Below are 21,973 nucleotides of genomic sequence, written 5' to 3'. Positions count from 1 at the left end.
TGGTCGGCGTCCTGGGCTATGGCGCTAGCGCGGACCTGCAAATCAAGAGGCAAAATTTGAAAAGAGAGCTCATACCCAGCACTATAGGAATCTACAGAAGCATAGATTTCATAGAAACCTCGAGCAGAGATGTGTGCGCACTTTTAAACGCCAAACCTGAGAGAGGATGCAAATCATTCAAACCACAAAACCTCTGACATGTACACCGTGTTTTCAGATAAATAAAGTGATAAATCTAGTTTGCTTATACATTTACTGAACTTAGAGGATAAAATTAAGAGCCAGTATCAGCAAACACAGTCTTGGACGGACGTGTATTTCGTGTGCGTAATTGCGCTCCAACCTGCTCTTTTGCGCAGTGGAGAGCTGATTTACGCGCGGCACTAAAGCACAGCAGCGTTATAAAAAGGATTACAGTTTAACCGACGCGTGCAAAATGCAGCCTGTAACGATAACACAACGTGAAATTTTACCTGTCCGTTTTTGCATAAGTCTGCCCACATGCTTGTCCCGTCGCCTCCGCGCATTAGCACATGATAAGTAAAGTAGTAAATCCCAGACACTTGGCATGTGAACTTGCCGGTCGTCGGGTCGTAGTGGTTCCCCAGGTTCGTGACAACGTCGTCGAACCGCAGCACCTCGTATCCCTCGTGAGGGTTTTTCAGACCCACATAAAACGCTATCTTGGTCCCACCGATAGCGGACCCCGGCTCTCCACCGGTCTCGGTTCGGGCCGTACCCGCCGTCACCCCGGGGTACCCCGGCTTTCCAGAGTCCCCTCTATCCCCCGGCGGTCCTCTCGGACCGGGCGGACCCGGTTCGCCTGGCGGCCCCCTTGGTCCGGGTTTCCCCGGCCGACCCGGCTCGCCTTTAGTTCCTTGAACAAACGACGGGGAAGGGATCGCGCTCAGGTCCTGCATGACCTCCAGAGCCGTGGCGCTCGGTTTGGGGTTGTAAGGATCACAGATCATCCGACAGGTGCCCATCATCTCGTAGTGAGCGTCGGTCTTGGAAGTTTGGACCAGCAGGGGAATGGCGATGATGAGAGCCAACACCATGACGATGCCAACCACAGCGGCGACGATTCTCTTCCTCTGGAGAGTCCGAGAAGCAAGCGCTAAAAAGTCCGTTTTGCTTTGGGAAGTAATGGTGGAAGGTGGAGAGAGCGCTGGAAAGCACGGCAGAAAAGAGAGTGGACCAAAAAGGAGTCACTCAATTAGAGGATTAGAGGAAGAGAGAGGAAAAAAAACAAACGCGTTGTAACCTCAAGCCTGGTTCACCTTGCGGCGTTTAGCGCTGTGCCAGTATCACTACGCTTCACAGAGTTGACAAGGGAAATATTCGTCTTGGCATGGCTGGACACGTCGGGTCTCCGAGCAGAAAGAGGCTTCCAGCGGTTTCTGCTCGTCTGCAACAAACGGAGGGGAGTAAAGAGCCGCTGACGTAACAAGTTCAGGGCAAAGCCTGTTGCAATTTGGATTAAGACTGCAACAATAATCATGCCATCTTTATGTATGAATTACAAATCCCTCTGCATGGCTTCAAGGGAATAGGATCAGGAAGCATTACTAACACTTAAACCTCCCTATTGAATTTCTGGCAGACTGCGAGCTATTTCCTCATTTATCTCCTTCCTTTAGAGAAAAAACATCTTAATGCAAGTTATGTCTTTGAGTACAGGGAAGACTGAATAAATTAAGTCGGTTGGAACTGTTCAAAATGCCAGATCTGCAGGAGGAGGCACATGTAACACCAACGCTGTGAAAATGCAGCATCGTTTCTTCATCACAGCCCAACATCAAAATAAAGCAAAATACCTGAACCTTACTTATGACTTCTGAAAATAATTGAGACACAGAAAATAGTGTCTGTACAACTATGGGTCTGTTTTTTTTATTTTATTTTTTTATCTCAGGGTGAAAACTAAAGTCAGCACTGAACAAAGAAATCACATTGAATCTTTACTGACAGTCTTTGCCGGGCAATAAGAAATACAAAATAAATCTTTGACGAAAGATAAATATAGTTGTGAAAATAATTGACCTATCACTCCTCACTCATATTTTGTCTTCTTTGGGCTCATTCAGGGCCCAGGACAGCTGTCTCGGTTGTTCCTACCTGATGGAAGTCCTGACACCTGTATTAGCAGCTAGAGCGTCCTGCAGCTCAATTCTGATTGGATGAAAATGCCGCAGAGCAAGTGGCTGACCCCTGACCCCACAGGAGGTCGGCCAGCAATCTCACCTTATGGGAGAAAAACAAACCCAGCCAACATTTTCACTTTGAATAGATGCTGATATGACGATAAATATAGTGTCAAAATAAAAGTTGAGGGACGTCCTGGTGGATCAGTGGTCTACGGTGCGTACAACGTAAACGGGACGTCCTGGGTTCGAATCCGGCCCAGGACCATAACAGGACTGTAACAATGAAGGCAAAAAGCCCAAAAAACAAAAAAATTTAAATAAAAGTTGAGATGACATCTGTAGTCGTCAATAGCTGCTACGTCAAGACCTAAATAACTTTCTGCTATCAGTTCAAAACAGGTTCCAAAGCTGTTTCGATATGACTTTTTACTTTGCCATTTCCCATATCTACTGTGAAAATGCTTGTTTGGGTTGACATTGAACCTGCACCTGCTGCACATCTGCCATCTGTCAGGTGCATGCTGGGAATTGGCCCACACAGGGAGGAAACCCCTCGAATTTTTCTTACATTCATCGGCTTGATTCCTGACAGACCTTACATCTGGTTTCACCCTAATTCAGGCTTAGTGGGGGGCTTGCTCTTGCTGGAAGACACCACAGGCCTTTGTAAGCCCCCCCTGTGCCCCCTCCCCCCCGCCCCCCCTCCACCCCACCGGATGAGAAAGAGGCTCTAAAGTTGGAACGATGTAAAAGTTGTCTGGCACCCGTTCTCTGTTCGCCTAATCTGCCACAGAGCCGCGACTTGCCTTCTGTTGTCGGGATCAGCTAATCCTTATCTCCACAGATCCGGGGTTTAACTTCCCCTCATATCCCCTTGTCTCAGCAGGCTAAGCTAGCGGCTAACAAAGCGATTCCCAGGCGCTCCTCCACCTCGCTGATGAGTGCCCCCCACACACACACACACACACACACACACACACACACGCGAGCACTCATACATAAACACGAGCACATCTTATATGAAGACGCATGAATACAATCCATGTACACATGGGCAGACCAGTGTGTGCACACATGTAATGTTTATGCATACACACACACACACACACACCTACACACACACACACACACACACACACACACACACAGAAAGGAAGCCCCCACAGTGTCACCACATTCCCCGTTGGGCACAAATGAAGTCATTTTATGTTGGTGATTAGCATCCTTGTGGATTTGAGAAAAGTTGAAATAAAACAGACTCTTACTCTCAGCTTGATTTCTTTAATTGAGTGATGCATATTCAGTGTGTGTGTGTGTGTGTCCATGTGTATGTGAGTGTGTGTTTTCTTACAGATGCTAATAGAAATGTATTCATAGAAATCGTGTGTGTATGTGTGCATGTGCGTTTTCCTCTGGATGCTAGTGAAAGTGTATTCATTGTGTGTGTTTAGGTGTGTGTGTGTGTGTGTGTGTGTGTGTGTGTGTGTGTGTGTGTGTGTGTGTGTGTGTTTCTCCGGATACTAGTGGAAGTGTGAGATTTTGCATGTTCAGACAACAGTATTGCCTCAAGGAAACCAGAGAGCTAGGTGAAGGTGAAAGATGGTTGTGATCCAAAAACAGCCTTTAAAACTTGACTTTTTACTCTCTTTTATCACTAGAAACAACAGTAGAAAAATGTCACTGAAGTCCCCATTATAATATCAATCAATTGGCCACTGCATCCATTACATGCAATTTATGATTGCAACAAAGGTGTAGATTTTCCAACCAATTCCTTTTTGGGGTGGAAAGACTGATGAAAATGATTTCTGTCTCTGCTGCTTCTGTACCTTCCATCAGTTTGGCCTTGATGCTAGTGAGGCCGTTTGATGGTCAGAGGGTTGTGGGTTCGATCCCCAGCACCAACTGGACGCTGTGTTTATAATCCTGGGTTATAGTGTTGTTATATCGTGCTAGCTTTGTGCAAATTGGGCAATTTGTAGCCGTATCACCTGTTAACCTGGGTACCAGTGTGTGTGTGTGTGCTTGTGTCTGTGGTTGAGTTGAACTATCAGTGTTGACCTGTTTAGTCTCCAATCTACCTGATCTGCATGTCTTTGGACTGTGGGAGGAAACCCATGTGAACACGGGGAGAACATGCTAACTCCACATAGAAAGGGCCGGAAATCGAACCCAAATGTTGTAGAAGGATTTTTAAGCTTTGAAACAATGGAGATGTGGATTGTGCAAAAGGGGCTGCAACTCAATATCAGGAAAATGTCCCTAAGTTTATATAACAACCAGGCTAGAAAAATAGATACTAAAAAGTGAATAGCCTAATAAGGTGGATTTGTTTCCAAAAGGTTACTGTGACACAGTAAACTGTCTTTTCTTTAGTCTCTACTCCAAAACACTCAGTTAACCTGAACAAACTGTTAGCTAGCTAACTAGCCAGCAGGCTCATTTAGCAAAACAACAGATGTTAATGCTACTTATTCCTATTGAAGGCTTAGCTGATGAAGACTGTGAAATACGTTTGACTACTGTTAACAAAATGTACTTATTGTAAGTCGCTTTGGACAAATGCGTCTGCTAAAGCAGGGGTTCCCAACCCCCGGGCTGCGGACCGGTGCCGGGCCGCGGAGGTGCTGCGGAATTATAATTTTCTTTATCATAAAAAAAAAAAAATTCAAAAAATGTTTAATTTTCGCACCTACACCACTCATGTTATTTCATCCAAAACATCAAAAATTCTAAATTAGTTTCTTTGACTAGCGGCAGCTTTTGAATGTCAGCTGGCAGTTCATTAGTTCTGGTTCTGAACTGCACAGCACAGCGCAGTGTACAGGCAGAGATGAGCGGGCCTCAGCAAACCTCCATGGACCGTTTCTTTGCGGGCTGTTCGGGTAAAAGAGATGGTGATGCACGACCGGAAAATGTTACCAAAAAGAAAAGCAAACAAACGTCGCTGCAACAAGGGCTTCATATCTCGTTGCTCACCGAATTGCCAAAGCTAAAAAGCCCTTTACAATCGGAGAGGAGTTAATTCTGCCCGCTGCAAAAGACATCTGCCGTGAACTTTTGGGGGGAAAAGCAGCTAGCATGGTAGGAAATTACTGCCACTAAGAACAGACTTAGAAGCAGACTCGATGTGAGGAATACCCTGCGCGTCTCATTGTCAACCATCACGCCCCGGTATGATGTTCTTGTGGCCGGCAAGCAAGCCCATGGGTCTCATGAATATCAGTAAGTTGATGCTCATTAATATTTGTAAAGCTAGCTTGATCTCTACATTTACTTTTAGAAATGATAGGCTGAAATCACTGTGTGAGTTGCGTATTGAATTAATGTCTTTAGTGACGAAAAGGGGAAGAAATGTCTAATTCTGAAGCGGTCTGACCGTTGAAATAGGCTGTTATTTACATAAAATTAGCCTTTGTTGCCACCCGCTGGTGAGCAAAAATATGCAACTAAAACCATTGTAAATTAACCATTGTAAAACAATAATAATAGCCTAATAATAGCCTACTTTTTAAAATGCACTTTTTGTTTTTGCTACGATGCAGATTAAAATTGACCACCGGTCTGCGATTGTTTTTTTTTTTATGTAGGCTATGCGCCAGTCCATGGCACAATAAAGGTTGGGAACCCCTGTGCTAAAGGACATAATGTAATGTAATGTTAATGTAAACATGCAATTTCTAGCCACTATAACGCTAGTTTCTACTACATATGTTAGCTACAGTGGTGTGTTTACAGCAAGACTATAATGTTTAGCTGGCCAGATACTATGATTAGCTAGCTAACAAGCTGACATTAAACACAAAATCAAGCATCAGTGATGAAACGATCAGTTCCCAGTCAGAAACAGCACAGAAATTAACCATGTCTTTTAAAACCATTTTGAGACAGCCAAGTTGTAAGTTTAGAAATGCAATCAGCTATTCACAGTCACTGTTGCCAAAAAGCTATCCTCCAATATGGCCGCCAGAGGCTGCATTACGTCACCTGAAGCCCTCTTTAGGGCCGCAGGAGTGCAGCTCAGGTTATGTGAGAGGGATAAAATCATCCCTTGCTGCCTGTATCACCTCCTGTATGGGATCTATGCATTTGCACATGAGCATCTGTCTGCCCATGTGTGAGTGTGTCCCTTTCTAGTGTGTTAGTCACTGTTGGTGACGCTCTAAATATAGTCGACTGTGCCTCAGGTCCAACAGCCAGCTACTGACACACTGGCAGCAGCTTGTTTATCAAGTGCCTCATTCATTAGATTCATATACCTTCTCTACATGCCAAGGCACATGTCTATTACTGTAGACCTTAAGGCCCAAAGCTGTCATAAATGTACATAGTGACATTTTACACTGTCAGAAACTTCAAACATCAAACCCCTTTTACCCCTTTGGGCAACATTTAAATTCCTGTCTCTCAATATTATAGATGCCCATACCAAGCGTTTTTATTTTCTCACACTTCCTGACAATGTTTTTATTCATATATATCATAATTAAGGTTAGAATGATACATAAGCAAACCGATATATATGGAGCTGATTTTGACCTTTCATCAAATATCAGCCGGCGGTCATGTGATCCACTGCTGATACGATGGAGGTTCTGGTCTGTTACGTAAACCTGCAATGAAATTTTATTTTATTTATTTTATCTTAAGGAGCTGCTAAAACCTAAATGGTTTGGGTTTTAATGGAGAGTTTTAGTGTCACTTTATGGTATAAATGCAGTTTCCACCCTAATAAGAATAAAATTTCAGGGAAACACTGAACACTCCTTATAATTTTTGAAATTTCATGGGCATGAAAAGGGTCGAATTTTAAGATTTTGAATATCGGCACAAAATATCAGCTATCGGCAGCTTCAATATGACAATATCAGTATTGGGCTTCAAAACTCCTGCCGGTCGAACCCTAATCTTAATATTTTCAAGTAATTAATTTCATATTTGATCTGCAACCAACCACAATACACACATTCATTGCAGAATTGAAAGCATATCATAAAAGTTAATTATAGCTTAATGTATAATAGTAGCCAATTGCAGAAATCCTCTCATCCTGCATCTATCTTCCTTTACGACTGCTGGACTTCCCAAACAATTCCTCCTGGGGGCGGAGCAGCAATGCAACAAAAGTATGTGAATTGTGTGAATTGAAAAGTGGCTGCATCTGTAGGGAAACTGGTTTTCTGTAACTTCAGTTTTTCCATTCATGAACGTCAAGGAAGCCACAGGAGGACTGAGGTAGAAATTTCTGCGAGATTCAGGATTATGTAATTGAGCGAGGGCCTTTTCTCACTCTGCTTTTTTCGATAAATCTGAAGGAACCGGAGCGACGCGGTGACTCTAATGTGCTCGGACAGTGATGAAGGATCGGGGATTTTTTTTATTCACTCTTGTCTTTGGAAGTCTCAGAAGCCGGACTGGGTGAAAATGGCCCCTCAATGCAGCAGACTTGTCAGTTTAGAAGACGCTCAAAACTGTTTGAAAAATCAGCTGAAGGGCGCTGGGCACAGACAAACGTGACTAGTGCTAAATAGCTCTAAGTGTTTGCTCTCTCTCTCTCTGTTTCTCTCTCTCTCTCTCTCTCTCTCTCTCTCTCTTTCTCTCTCTCTCGCCCACTGTCCCCACACTAGAGAAATTTCACATTTCATGCCTTTCTTTGGAATTAATAATACTTTCTTGTTTTCCAAAATGAAGATTTGAAACCCAGATATATAAAATATAAACCTCCCCCTGATATTTCTCTGTTTTTTTTCAGTCTCTCTCTCTCTCTCTCTCTCTATCTCTCTCTCTCTCTCTGTCTCTCTCTCTATATATGTATGGGTTATGTATGTATATGTGCACAAGTATGTGTATGAATAAGCCTATGTGTATGTGTATGTGTATGTGTACATGTACAGGTGCATATTTGTGCATGTGTACATGAGCATGTACATGTATGTTTATGTGAATGTGTACATGTATATATACATATATACTGTATATATACATGTATATATGCATGTGTGTGGATGTGTCTGTGAATACGAGCTTGTGTTTGTATGTGTATGCATAAGCATACGTGAATCTTAAGATTGGGTGCAAAGCATTTTTGAACTTTTGAACGGTCCGTCCCCACGTTGTGTCCCAGTCCAACTTCCTGTTTCAACCACAAATACACTGATGGAAGCAAGACAACACCGAAATGCCGTTTCCTTTTGACTTTGATTACAAAATGAGATATCTACCATTTGAAAAAACAAAAAGAGACACCTAATCTACTAAGAAAAGGATAGCTAACATGGAGTGAACTCAGTGAAGTGAACTACAAAATACTGATGTTTCAATGTTGTAATGGCCTATTTGAAATATTGAGTGATAAACTTCATGTAACAATTAGATGTAGCGTTTTGGGAATCATGCATATGCTCACTCACAAGTGCGCATGTACGCTGCAGACATGCACACACACACACACACACGCACACACACGCACACACACACACGCACACACACAGATGTCAGAACCTGGGTTTAGTCAGCAGTACAGCCCCTCCTGGAACAGTTAAGGGTTCAGTCCCTTGCTCAAGGGCACAAAAGCAGTTTGATGGCCATTTGCTCCTTCATTTGCAGTTCAAATGTCTTTTAATCATAACACACCCGTAGCTGAATATCATCAGTAGCCAAGACCAAATGTTAGCAAACTGTCTCTCACTCAACTTTTGCGTAAATGTCAGTTTGCCACTTGCAGCGTGCGGCCAGGCAGCACAACACACTGCAGGCGAAGGCTACAGCACTTTAAGACCTTTCACATCAAACACACCCACGAGCCGCAGGAGAGCAAGACGGCAGTGTGTGTGCGTGTGTGTGTGTGTGTGTGTGTGTATGTCTATGTCTATGTGGGTGTGTTTGTGCTAGAAAGAGAAAATGAGGGAGAGGGAGAGAAACCCACACACACACACACACACACACACACACACACACATACAATCACTCTAAATCATACAAATCACTCTATTCAGCCAGACTCTTTTAACCACAGAAGTGTGCATGGTGATAAATCAGCCACACAGTGAGTCATTTCTTTAATCGATGTGTTGGAAAATAATAATAACAGTAATCATATGTGTTATTTGAATGTCACTTCTCAAAAATAATCTTGCACAAAAAAAAACAGTCAAAAAGTCATTAAAGCAGAGAAATACAAAACTAAAATTGAGTGAAAGCAACAGCATCGGTCATGAATTAAAGTTGAAGTTAAGTGAAAGGTTGTAAAGATGAGTTTTAAAAGTGACTTTAATGCTAGAAAGGCCAGTGGACTTTTGGGGGTGTGAGAGAAGATCAAAAGGGTGTCAATTGATTTAAATATATATAATTATATATCTATTTCATTGTGTGATTTTTGAAAGTCGAACAACACTGGTTTGGACAGAAAGTCTTGGATATTTTGATTTTAAAATGCAAAACTGACCGCGCTCGATCTTTCTCTGCCATAAAAACATGTTGACCAAAGACGATATGAAACATCCTGAATATAATCTGAGAGTTTTCATGTTTATTAATTCAGTTGCAGCATCTCAGCCTCCAGTCAGGCGACGTGTGAGTCCGTGCACTTTCTGGTGTCATATTGTTGGAGAATATAAATGAAAATTGACTGAGGTCAGACTGGCCTGCAGCTGGCTGTCTGCTCAGCTGCGGCCCGGCCCACAGGCCCGATCCAACACACACACACACACACACACACACACACACACACAGCCACAGAGCTTCACTGTGCCTTCAAACCCCCGTTTTACTGCGAAGGTCATGAAGCAATTAATGTTGTTAACCTATCTTAAAGGGGAAATTCCACCCAATGTGACTTTTAGGTTGGTATTTGGCAATATTTGACATTTTCCTAAAGAATCTTGTGTGCCGTTTTATGAGTTTTGAGTTCTGAAATTTCAAGATTGAGGAAAATATGATGCTGTGATGTCTTTGATGATGCTCATATTCAGCTCTTTCTTCATGTCTTAACCCCTCGCACCCTGAGTTTCCCTTAATTTTACCCTTAAGTAGCTTCAAAGTTATAAAAAAATACTTTTTCCATACTGTACAGCAATGTTATATAAATATTCAGTATCTGCTCGTTCCAACGCTTCATTGAAGCTGTAGCTGCTTATGCTGAGTGAAATATTCAAACCCAAGATGCCTTTTTTTTTTTGCTGCACCATTACATCAAATGGAAAAAATGTAGATGTCTTGTGCATCATATTATACATATTTCTCTGTAATTAAACTTGACATATTTGGTATCTTTGAAAACCTTGATATATTGACTAGAATTTAAAATAAAGTTCTGTGGGCTTGAACAAAGCTTGGCTGCAAAACGTGTTCGTAATGATGATCCCACATGAGGGACCTTAGGGTAGAATTAACTGCTATGAACACCAGAGAAAGTCAATTATGGCAAAGGCCAGAGACAAGTCCATCATGCTTAGTTTAAGGAACAGCAACTGGAATTTAATTTGTTTTTACTCCCTGCCCAAAAACCTCTAACCTGGCAGGATGACAGGTCACCAAAACTCTGTCCAATAAACAAGCTACTTGTGAGTCATGTGACTTTTGTTCACAAGTCCTGGTTCACTTCTAATTGAGCAGTGAATCAGTCTCTGTGAACCTAAACGAACCAAAGATGCCACAAAGTAAACTTTCCCACTCTGGTTCAGACCAAAGAAGACGAAACTGTCGGTGTGATCGCAGCCTGAAGCACTCTTTGAACTTTAAATGAACACACTTCCTTTTCTGAACAATGCACAGGCGTGTTTTCAGAAATCCTCACACATTCAAATTGAAGATAAGAGTGCTGCTACATTTTACTGCTGATTATTAACTGTTTATGGTAAAAAATCTGGGCTTCTCATGGCTGTGTAAAGAAGGTGAAACCACATGGAATCCGATTTTTTTCCTGTGTAAAACAACAATAAAAAGGTCAAACCTGTCTCACAAAGGGTTTAAAATCTGAATATCTGCTCCTATGTAACTGCAACTGAACCTATGAAACGAAGACGTGTGGACGCCAGGGCACAAAGGGACGAAAGAAGTCCGATATTAGTCTAATTCTTTGTTCAGGAATAATTTTTTAGCCAAAGGGCCCCTCGAGACATTTCCCAAATTCAGCGCAAACTCACAACAACATGGAAACAAGGAGGGGAGAGAGGAGATGAAAGGATCATCCTCCGGCATTCAGATCATGAAAAGTTTCAGCCACAGAAGAATAAAGTGGGATTTTGCAAGAGTTCCCCTTCTTACCAGTGTCGCCCCGTCACAGTGAGGGATAAGATCAAGTGAATTGTCTGGGCTGGGTGTGTGTGTGTGTGTGTGTGTGTGTGTGGGGGGTTATGGGAACACAGAAAATTCATGAGCTTGCCGGCTGAGAGGGTTAGCTGAGACAAACAGATCTCCTGTGGTCTGTAGGTAGCAGCCTGCGATGGTTTTCTGTCATGATATGGGAGCAGTGAAGAGTTACGGATCGTGATTCATGAATATACACCCATAAGTAATGATATATATATTATTGTACCAGCTGACCAAAGTTCACTGCACTTCATTTGTGATAACAGGGTCATATCAGAGAGAGCGTTTACATGCTCACTAATAACCTGATAACTGTGAATACTCAGGTTATGGCAATAATTTGACTAACGTGTTTACATTAGTGCTGAAAAGTGAGTAACCAATTAATCGATCTGATGATCTCCTTAGTTGACGCTGAACATCACGTGTGCTCAGTTACTGGTGATACAGTTTAAGTTTACTTTTAAGGGCTTTTTGTCATTTGGTCTGAAGTTTTACTGAGACATACACACACACACACACAGAGACACAGAGACACACACACACACATGCTTTGAGCGCAACACATTTTGCAGTTACACAAGCCAACTAGTGATTACAGTTGCTAGAGTTTGGACTTAGGCTATTTTAAAATTAATTTTTGTCTGTGAAAGAGTTTGTCTGTGTGTTTTTTTTTGCCTGTTTTGCATGACTTGTCAATGATGTTCACTGACGCGTTTTTGGATTGCTTTAGGGAAATGAATCTTGTTTTGGTTTTTTTTGGTCAAGTTTTTGTGTGGTTTTGTGTGTTTTTATCTTAAATCCAGTGTTGGGTGCAGAAATTAATCAAAATCTGGATACATTAAGTTATGATATGTATTACTATCTCTCTCTCTCTCTCTCTCTCTCTCTCTCTAGTTTCAGAGTTAGCCACTGTCAGAGCCAAGCTCCACTCTTCTTCAGGCAAAACAATGCATTTCTAATGTGCTGCTCTCCCCCCAGCAGCTCGGCTTTGCCCACAGTCGTTTCTAACATTGGTTGTGACTTGGAGGAAGGTCGCTGCAGACGAACATGAACAAAAAGTTGCCTGAATCAATTTAAGCCCCTCTTCAACAGTTGAAAATGCATGTAAATTAATTTTGGTACGTATGAAGAGACAAACAGGGCCAGGAGGGAATAAAGATACGTGGAAAAGTAAAGGAGACAAAAAAGCAGCTATAAAGCAGTGTGTGTGTATTTGTTTTTATTAGCAGTACATTATATTATTACAATACATACAATACATTATTACAATATAGTCAATGCAGGAGACAAGAAAACAAAGACAGAGGGTGATACATTTTTAATTTTGATACATTTTACTGTTACTATACTATACTCTATGATATAATCTTCTATACTTAATATTGACATCAATCTATTCTGTATTTTTCTACATTACTACATTTCTACAACATTATTCTAACTGTTTATTTAGTATTGGACTTTTTTTTATCATTATTATTACTGTTATCATTATCAATGATTTATATGTTGCTTTGGCAACGTATACTGAATTGTACATTATTCCAATAAAGTTCACTGAATCGAATTGAGAGAGAGAGAGAGAGAGAGAGAGAGAGAGAGAGAGAGAGAGAGAGAGAGAGAGAGAGAGGCAGAAGTAAAGAGGCTGATTACGCGTTTGCCTTCAGCAAAATCACTGATTGGATCTCTGCATGAGACGCTGTAATTTTGTTCTGTCTCTTTGGTAATGCGATGTTTTGCTGCTCTCTCTGGAGACCAGCAGACGGTTTCCAGTAGATTCTGACTGCGTCGGCCACAGAGTCGCTCCCTCCTGATGTCCGTCACTGGACTGTTCACATCTGTTTACTCCGGTTATCTGTCTGGTCGTAGGACGTGATGTGATTAGTGCCCAGGCCAGACGAGTTGAGCATGATACAACGGAGCCGCTGCGACTCTGGAGAGACAATGTCAAACGCTCAAGGTGTAGCGCCTCAGACCTCAGCGTGCTGCGTGACTGAGCGGGCTTCATGACATGCGTGTAGCAGTTTAGCATCAATAAATCATCACCACATTCACAACATTGTGGGTGACCAGAGGCACCCCCTTGCCTCCTCATTTGAACTGTTGCCATCTGGGCGACGATATTGCCTCCCTCTTTTCACTAAAAATAGATCCAAGTTTTCATTTGTTCCACAAGCCATTACATTTTTAAACAGGTAATTCACCAGTACCGTATCCCCCGTGCATTTTGGCCACTCCTTCCTGGTCACAAAAGATGTCCAGCTGGTCTGGCCTGTCCCCCTCCTCCTGGTATGTGTATGGGTATATGTACGAGTATGTCTATTATGTCTACGAGTAGTCTACTGATGACTTTGCATGTCTATTTGTGACTATTATGATATGGGTATGTTCAAGTATGTCTACTGGTGATTTTGTGATGTTGTGATGAAATGCCTTGTGATTCTGCTGCAAACCAATTTCCCCACGGGGACAAAATAAAGTATCTATCTTCATTCTGAGACATTAGTATAATGACTGTAAACAAACCAGACCATCACTGAGAAGCCTGTCAGCCTCTATCAGCCTCTACTCTGCATCCTCCATAGTTTCTCCACCTGGTGGATCTGGAGGGAAATCTGCTGGATCGCTTTACGGCACAAAACAGGAAGAGGTTCTGTTCTTCCAGAGCAAACGGAGCTAAAGCTGAAAGAGTTTCTGGCAGCAGATGGTGGAAGGAGGGAAAGGAAGATGGAGAAATCACTTCCAACATGTTGAGTAAAGACGATGAGAAAACTAAACTGGAGGGGGGGCGGGGCAGGAAGTAACATCCTCTGTGACAGGAAGCAGCAACAACCTAAAGTGATACAGAGGCTACCAATCGTCTCGATCATGGTTTGTTTACGTTAATCATACCAAGATATCACAATTAATTTGACAATGATATATTGTGCATGTAAATCTGTGCGGTTTTGCTGAACTGATCCTCTATACCAACTTCACTTACTGTACATTTGAATTGGATTGCAGCTGTACGTCTGGGTCCTCTCTCTCTCTTCTTTTTCTCTCTCAATACACTTTCAGTTCAATTCAGTGAGATATAGGTACAGGCATGACAGTTGATATGGGTTGCCAAAGCAAGTAAAAAAAAAAAAACAGCAACAGAAATCAATCAAAATTTAAATTACATCAAGTGGTCTTTGTGTATTACTCTCTCTCTCTCTCTCTCTCTCTCTCTCTCTCTCTCTCTCTCTCTCTCTCTCTGACAGATTGGAGTTTTAGTAATCCAAACATTTCTCAGAGGCAGAGCTGCTCTGGAGGCAGAAATAATCTGATTGGTTGAGTAAACCTCAGGGGGCGGAGACAAAAAAAACATTTTTTCCTGGCTAGTAACGTCAGACTGAAGCTCACTGAAAAGACAAGAGGTAAGAGAGGAGGAAGCTAATATTATGAAGCCTAGCGCTCTGCTGCTAACTGAAAAATGCAGTCCAACAATACTAAGTTATCTAGGTTAGCTAGTTAGCCTAGCTGACCTTCCAAGTCCAAACTAGCCATACTAGCCTATAGCTATCTAGGTAAGCTAGGTAAAATCCAAAAATCAAAATCAAAATCATTGCATTCATATTTTTTATTTATATTTGGCCAGAGTTCCTTCGTTACCATTCAAATTGGCCAGTTAGCTGACTTGCACTACTCCGCCCACTGAGGAACTCAACCAATGACATGTTTCTGCCTCCAGACCAGCTGTTTGTAGGACTAAAACTCCCGTCTGTCATTATTCTGTGTTGTGGACTTGCGCCTCGCTCTCTGTGCGGCTCCTTGCCTTCGGTCGGACTGACCCAGTTTCACAGCAGCCTAGCTTCTGTTCCTCAGAGGCTGCAGGAGCGAATCAAGGGGAGACATTTGGGGAATAATGTCACACCCTGAGGTCAATAAACAAGTCTAACAGCCATCCCCCGCCGTCGTCCACTATCAAGGTTAAAGGCCGGCTTTGGCTGGTGCAGTGTAGCGCCACCTATTGTGCCAAGATGGATCATTTTAACATTACAAGAAGATTTTGTCTGTTGTCCCTCATTCCCTCACTGTCCTTATTAGAGGTTGTTTGTTGTGATAGTGATCTAGAAATTGAAACTTTTTCTACTGCTGCACTCATTGTAAGTCACTCTGGATGTCAGCTAAATACTTAAAATGTCAAAATGTTATGTAATTCAAAACAACCCATTCTTAAAAATGTCCTGAGGCTTAACATACAGGCATTCCAACTATTCTGTTAAAAAAGAAACCTGTCCTTCATGGATTGGTTAGTAAGATAATTAGGGATTTAGTTATCTAGTAATCTTTTTGTTGTTATTCACAGGAATTTATTCTACATTGAAATAACTTCAGACAGCAGATATGTATTGATAATCACTGAACAAAAGCCATAATTCCCTTGGGGATATTCTTGACGAGAATATCCCCGAGTAATGAACTAATCAATCAGTTTATAGCAACTTTGACATACAGATGCTAACCACATCACTGTCGCACTCATAATCAATGTAATTAAACATTCCCTCTTGGGCGTAATTGCTAAAATAAAATAGCTTTCAGATCATGACATGCAGGTCTGCTATTAGCACCTATAATGCTGAATATCATACAGTGTAAGTCTCCTGTCTGCAGTAAGTATTAACTGTCCCTTAGTGCTGTATGTGTGTAATACATATCAGGGTTGGGGGCCATTCATGAACTAAACTGAGACTTCATGGTAAACTCCAGCTCAGCTCCTGCAGTGTGAGTGTGAAAGTCTCCCAGCTGTAAGGAAACAGGATGTGAATTGAATTGGAATGACAGGAAACAGAACTGAATTCCATTAAATTCCATGAAATTCCACTTCTAAGAATTCCACTTCTTTTGTCTCGACTCGCTAAACATTGTAAATTAAACATTATGAATCAAATAAAAGACAGTTCAACAAATCAAACACATTCAATCATAATGTATGGATTACCATTGCATGTTCTGCATCAAATACCAGCTGAAAGGTCTCTTTAACATTTTATGATATTCAGTATTGATAATGTATAACACTACTGTAATCTCAGATATGTGACAAGAAAAAAAAACAACATGGAATTTCACTGAAAAAAATGAAACTTCCTGAAATTTCAATTCAATTCCAATTCTGTTTCCTGTCGTTTTTTTTATTTTTTTTAATCAAATTCTAATTCCAATTCCTCAGTTGAATTGAAATTGATGATTTTATTCATGAATTGACCCCAAACCCTGCTAAATGTGTGATATGATGTGGTTATATGAGTTGTGATATGAAGCTATGATTCTCTATAAGTTGTCTCCGCATCACGTCACCGACACAAACTCCAGGACATTTATCGTTCTCGGTGATAGAAACAACTCATATTTTAAATGTGGCGCTCAAACTGTGCATGACGCAGCGTCACGGTCAGTGAAGCGTCCGGACGCAGCGGCAGTGGGTCAGTGGACCACGGCCTCCGAACCCGCTTCACCTTGACAGAGCTATCTGACCACCGGCTCCTGATTTACAATGCAGATGAGCGTTAGAACAAAGCTGCCCACAGGTCCTGTTCCAGTTCACTGCACTGGATCCCAAAGGTGCTTCACAAAAAAAAAAAAAAGATTGGTCAGTCACAATTATATAAACGCTTTAAGCCCCAGTGACCAGGAAGAGCCTCCACATTCATCAATCCTGCATCTATTTTCTTTCAGCAGTCACTAGATTGTGATAAATTAGAAGTTCATATTGCTGCGAAGAAGAACATATTAGTTAAATAAAACCGGCCCATGTTTTCTTGTGGCTGTGCAATGACAATATAAGGATCAAAAATTGCTTTGTGCAGTTTAATACTTACGGCTAGGGGTTGAAATTATGTTTAAAAATCACTGGTGTAGAGGGCTGCCTTGCCATCATTCACATTATTGCATGTTGAGGCAGACAGCAGACCTTAGCATTTGAAGAATGTCTGGTTAGTGTGACCTTCTGGTTGTTTTTTCTGCCAAAAAGTATAAACTGACTTCCAAAAATGCTCCAAGCGGGTTTAAAGAAATGCTTAGAAAAATCCATGAGAAATATAGGAATAGAGTCAGATTTTTTCTTTTAAATAAGGCCTTATTTGCTGCCATTATTGTGTTTATTCATTTTATTTATTTTTTTTGAGTTCTTAGCATTTGTTTTAACCTGCTTGGCGCTCCAGATAGGTGGTAAAACACTGCAGGATGCTGGAATAATGATTAAAAAATGTCCTAAAAGTGAATGTTTTTAGTACAGTCATTACATATAGCCTAACACAGAAAGTGTCAGGTTACCTTGACTACTGAAACACGGCAGTCCAACCTGTTCATTCCAACCATTCAGATAAAGACAGGATTGAGAGAAAGAGAGCGGCAGGAATCTCTAAACAGGAAGAGGAGGAAATAGTTGGAGTTCTTCGCTCACAAATTTTACGAGCGAATGTTACCCAGGTATTCAGAGCCTGAACGGCTCCAGGACAGATATTACTTTACCTGAAGAAGTCCCCCATTTCAGATCTCCCCTTGTGCATTACAAACCCTGTCTATGTCCCCTCTTGACACTCAGCAGGACACAGGCATTTTAAGGCTGTTTTGTGCTTTTTGTGGCGGTGAGGTGAGTTTGATATCTCAGCTCTGCAGAGCCGAGGGTGACAGCTGGCCTGCCTCACCTGTTAGTGCCTCACTGACCTCTCTCTCTCAAACACACACACACACACACACACACACACACACACACACACACACACACACACACAATCTAAATCACAAACTGAACAACCAGAACATTCAAAAATATAGATAATACTTTACAACCTTGGGTGCCATGATAAGATTCAGCCAGACAAGCCATCACAGAGATCGCACACGCACACGTACACACACACACACACGCACACACACACACACACACACACACACGCACACACACACACACACACACGCATAGAAAGCGACCAACAGAGGCGACACTGTTCCCTTCACCTAATTTCCCCTTGAGGATCATTAAAGTTTCACCTAATAACAGTGTTAATTCTGGCAGGGATTTTCAATTTAGTTTTAGTCTTAGTCATTCACTGATTTTTTTATTTTTATTTTATTTTAGTCAGATGTTAGTCATCACATAATGCATTAGTTTTAGTTAAAATTTAGTCGACAAAAGCTGAAGAGTTTTAGGTTTTGTCTTTCAATGAGAATTTCTTTTCATTTTAGTCAAAATCTAGTCCTTTCTTATGCCCTAGTTTTAGTTAAAAATTTAGTCACCCGGAACTCAAACTTATTATTAACTTATTAGGCTAATAAATCGTATGGCAGGAGGAGAGGTGATGGTGTCAGACTACATGGTCGTACGCTGTGAAGACCCAACAAAGCTCAACCGCTCAACTAATCAGTCCATCCATAACATCTGTGGTGTTTCAGTCCGTTAACTCATTACAGTCCGAGTCAAAACTTAAATGTCTTGGTGTCAGTGGAAGTGGCCGTGATGCTGCTGCTCTCTCTGGCTGTTGGCCTATATGTTGCAGCAGTTGAGTCACTGGCTGAGCCCAAAATGTCAGCCGCCTCCGTCCGCAGGGCGGCTCCGAGAGCGGCTGGTCGAGAGTGGAAAGGTCAAACAGACGCTGGTGTCCAACTGAAGAGGCTTCAAGTTACTAATGGGGTTTTGATAATACAGCAACACCTAAAAGGACTGGATCTGATTAAGGTAAGGCATTAATCAGGGGTGGAATTGAATAGCTTCTTTGTGTACTTTTTGGACTACACAAAGTCAGTAAGTCAGTAATTATACATTTACTTAAGTACATTTGTACCTAAGCATTGTACTTAACTACATTTTAAATCTCATCCATTACAGAGGACAGATGTTGGGTCTCTCCATCAGCAACAGAAACTGGACAGTTGTAAATTGATAAATTGTAGATCCATTCACAGTGAGACGAGTAACCTGACTTTACTTTGTTTGTGCACTTTATTTTGTAATTTCCAATTTTTCCAAATTAAAAGAATCTAGTTTGAACTCTGTCCTCTCGTTCTTTTAGAATCGCATGAGAAAGATCAAATCTAGCAATGTTATCTTTTCTAAAAAAGTAACTCAGTAACTTTTACTCTGAGGACACTTGAGACTCTGAGGACACTAAATGAGACACTTTTTACCTTTACTTCAGTAGATTTTTACACCTGTACTTTTACTTCTACTTTAATGAAATATCAGCAAACAGTACTTCTACTTGAGTAGGACATTCTACTGGCATTATTATTATCATTACTTACATAAAAGTGGTATCTACATTGCATTGACACTGCAGTTTTACCCAGTCCAGTGTATTTGTTTGTTTAGCTCTCACAGGTCATGAGAATCAACATTCATTACCTCCGCCAAGGAGGTAATAAGGAGGTTATGTTTTCGGTGCCGTTTGTTTGTTTGTCTGTTTGTCTGTTTGTTTGTTTGTCTGTTAGCAGGATTACGGAAAAACTACTGGCCGGATTTTCATGAAACTTGGTGGAAGGGTGTAGCATGGGCCAAGGAAGAACCCATTAAATTTTGGAGCAGATCTGGATCCAACTCACGAACAAGCAATAATAGCACGAACCTTGGCGGAGGTCTGCGCTCTCCGAGTGCCCTTCTAGTTTAATATTATTTCCAAATCTGGAAGGTCAGAGGTCAGCAGGTGGGAGATCATTTAGACAGATGTATGTAATTAAATACATTAATACAAACATAGCGCTACAATTTAAAAATAAATGAATGAAACTAAATAATTAAAATAGTAATATATACAGTATATATATATATATATATATATATATATATATATATATATATATATATATATATTTACATATTTTTTTTATTTTTTTTTTAAAGCTCATGGAATTCAACACTTTGTATCACAGCAGAACAGTGACACCCGGTGGCAGATGAGAGTGTATTTTATCATATTTGTCCCTTTATTTCTGAGGTTTCCTGTAATTTCTTTAGTTTCCCTGTTTCATATGCATGACAGCTAACTGTTTCGCTTTTGTGAAACCCTTCCATTATCAGCAGGCCCAGTCAGCTGGGAGCTGGACAAGGATAAGTTTCGTTTTATCTTGGGCACACAGATGTGCTGCCTTCAGGAGCTGTCGGAAATATTTTAAATACAAGTGGAACGCACATGAACGAGCCAATAAAGCGGTAAAAGTAATGGGAGAGTTGGGATTTTCTATTATACCGATATTATAAGAAATCTGTTTCATTATTATCTGGTATTGTTTGGCATCCCATGTACATAATTGGTATTTTGCTTATTTACATTTTCACAAATTTTTAGTTGTCATGCATATATATAACTTGTCTTTTTGGTGTTGATGTTGGTATTGGTGAAGAGACAACAGCTAATATATAGCCTAGAGATCCTTCATATTGCTACAAAAGATGTAATGAAGACCTACATCATTACTGGCACCCTAACAAGTCTAGTGGAACAAATAGCCTACACACAACTTTTGGCTAATAAATTAATTAAAACATCAATTACATGCCTGCAGCTTCAACATAAAGTAGCTCTTTGCCACTCGATTTCTAAAATAAATCATTGTATCCCATCCAAATGTCCATATTGCTGACCAAAAACACACATGCGCGACAAATCGTATTTTGACCTCGAAACTCGAAACTCGGAGCTCGGAGCTTCCAAGAAGCACCTGAAGGCAGCAATGGAGCTGGTGGGCGTGGTCTCATAACACAGGACAGCCGGACACATGACGGGCACGGCGCACTGTCTGCTATAACGACAATAAACGTACAGTAAGTGGCTCATAATGCTTTCTGTAGGAACATGTATGGCTTAGTTTCTTGATTAAACATGCGGGTTTTGATATGTAGGTTTATATTTAGGTCTGTTGTAGATATTTAGGTGTATTTGCATTGTGCTCGTACTTTTACCCTAGCAGGAGACAGTAACTAACCTTTGTGTTATCATAAATACATAGCCTACAGCTTATGTTGACAGTCATGACGTAATCCTGCTGCTTCTACTCTGTTATAGAGCGATGATTGGCTCTTTAAATACATACAATATCTCTGAACATCACTGAACAACTGCCTAATTTCATCCTCGTCGTCTTCCTCACTCATCATCATCATTATCATCATCATCATCACGGGCGTCAGTTAGGCGTGGTGGTAAGATGTGCCCTAAGTTAGTGTGGTTTTTGTTTATTATAATACGGAGCAAAGTTCTGGTAATATTGTTTATTTATTTTGATGCCATATCTAAAAAAACACACACATCAGGGCAGCATTCAGGACCAATGTTCCCCGTGTTTAGTAATTTAACACTTTGGTCTTATAATAATCTTGTAATATAATCTTGTCAGTTATCAGCCATTGCTCCACTTTAAAAAAAAAAAAATTTTTTAAATAAGGCCTTATGCTTTCCAAAATAATTATTATTTTGGAATTGTTTGGGCTACAACTAACGATTATTTTCATCACACATCAATTTATTAATTATTTACTCGATTAATCA

At 41.0% G+C, this 21,973-nt stretch overlaps 2 protein-coding genes across 3 annotated transcripts in view; one reads left to right on the top strand and one right to left on the bottom strand.

Annotated features, from left to right (window-relative positions):
- c1ql2 (complement component 1, q subcomponent-like 2) overlaps nucleotides 1-1,061 on the bottom strand; it is a 1,206-nt gene extending 145 nt beyond the window's left edge. Inside the window, exons 1-2 of the mRNA XM_071908124.2 lie at nucleotides 474-1,061; nucleotides 1-35 (exon numbers count right to left, since the gene is read on the bottom strand). The exon at nucleotides 1-35 is cut by the window's left edge and continues 145 nt beyond it. Coding sequence (XP_071764225.1) covers nucleotides 1-35; nucleotides 474-1,058 — 620 coding nt within the window. The 5' untranslated portion in view covers nucleotides 1,059-1,061. The remainder of the gene's footprint in view (nucleotides 36-473) is intronic.
- A 20,137-nt stretch (nucleotides 1,062-21,198) lies between these two features.
- The window catches only part of steap3 (STEAP family member 3, metalloreductase), a 50,447-nt gene continuing 49,672 nt past the window's right edge, over nucleotides 21,199-21,973 (top strand). For both annotated transcript variants that reach the window (XM_078286265.1, XM_071898648.2), the window contains exon 1: nucleotides 21,199-21,249. The gene's annotated coding sequence lies outside the window, so the exon portion shown is untranslated. The remainder of the gene's footprint in view (nucleotides 21,250-21,973) is intronic.

This window comes from Centroberyx gerrardi, chromosome 10 (genome assembly GCF_048128805.1).
Source record: "Centroberyx gerrardi isolate f3 chromosome 10, fCenGer3.hap1.cur.20231027, whole genome shotgun sequence".
Taxonomy (NCBI): domain Eukaryota; kingdom Metazoa; phylum Chordata; class Actinopteri; order Beryciformes; family Berycidae; genus Centroberyx; species Centroberyx gerrardi.
This window is presented reverse-complemented; position numbering and strand designations above follow the sequence as displayed.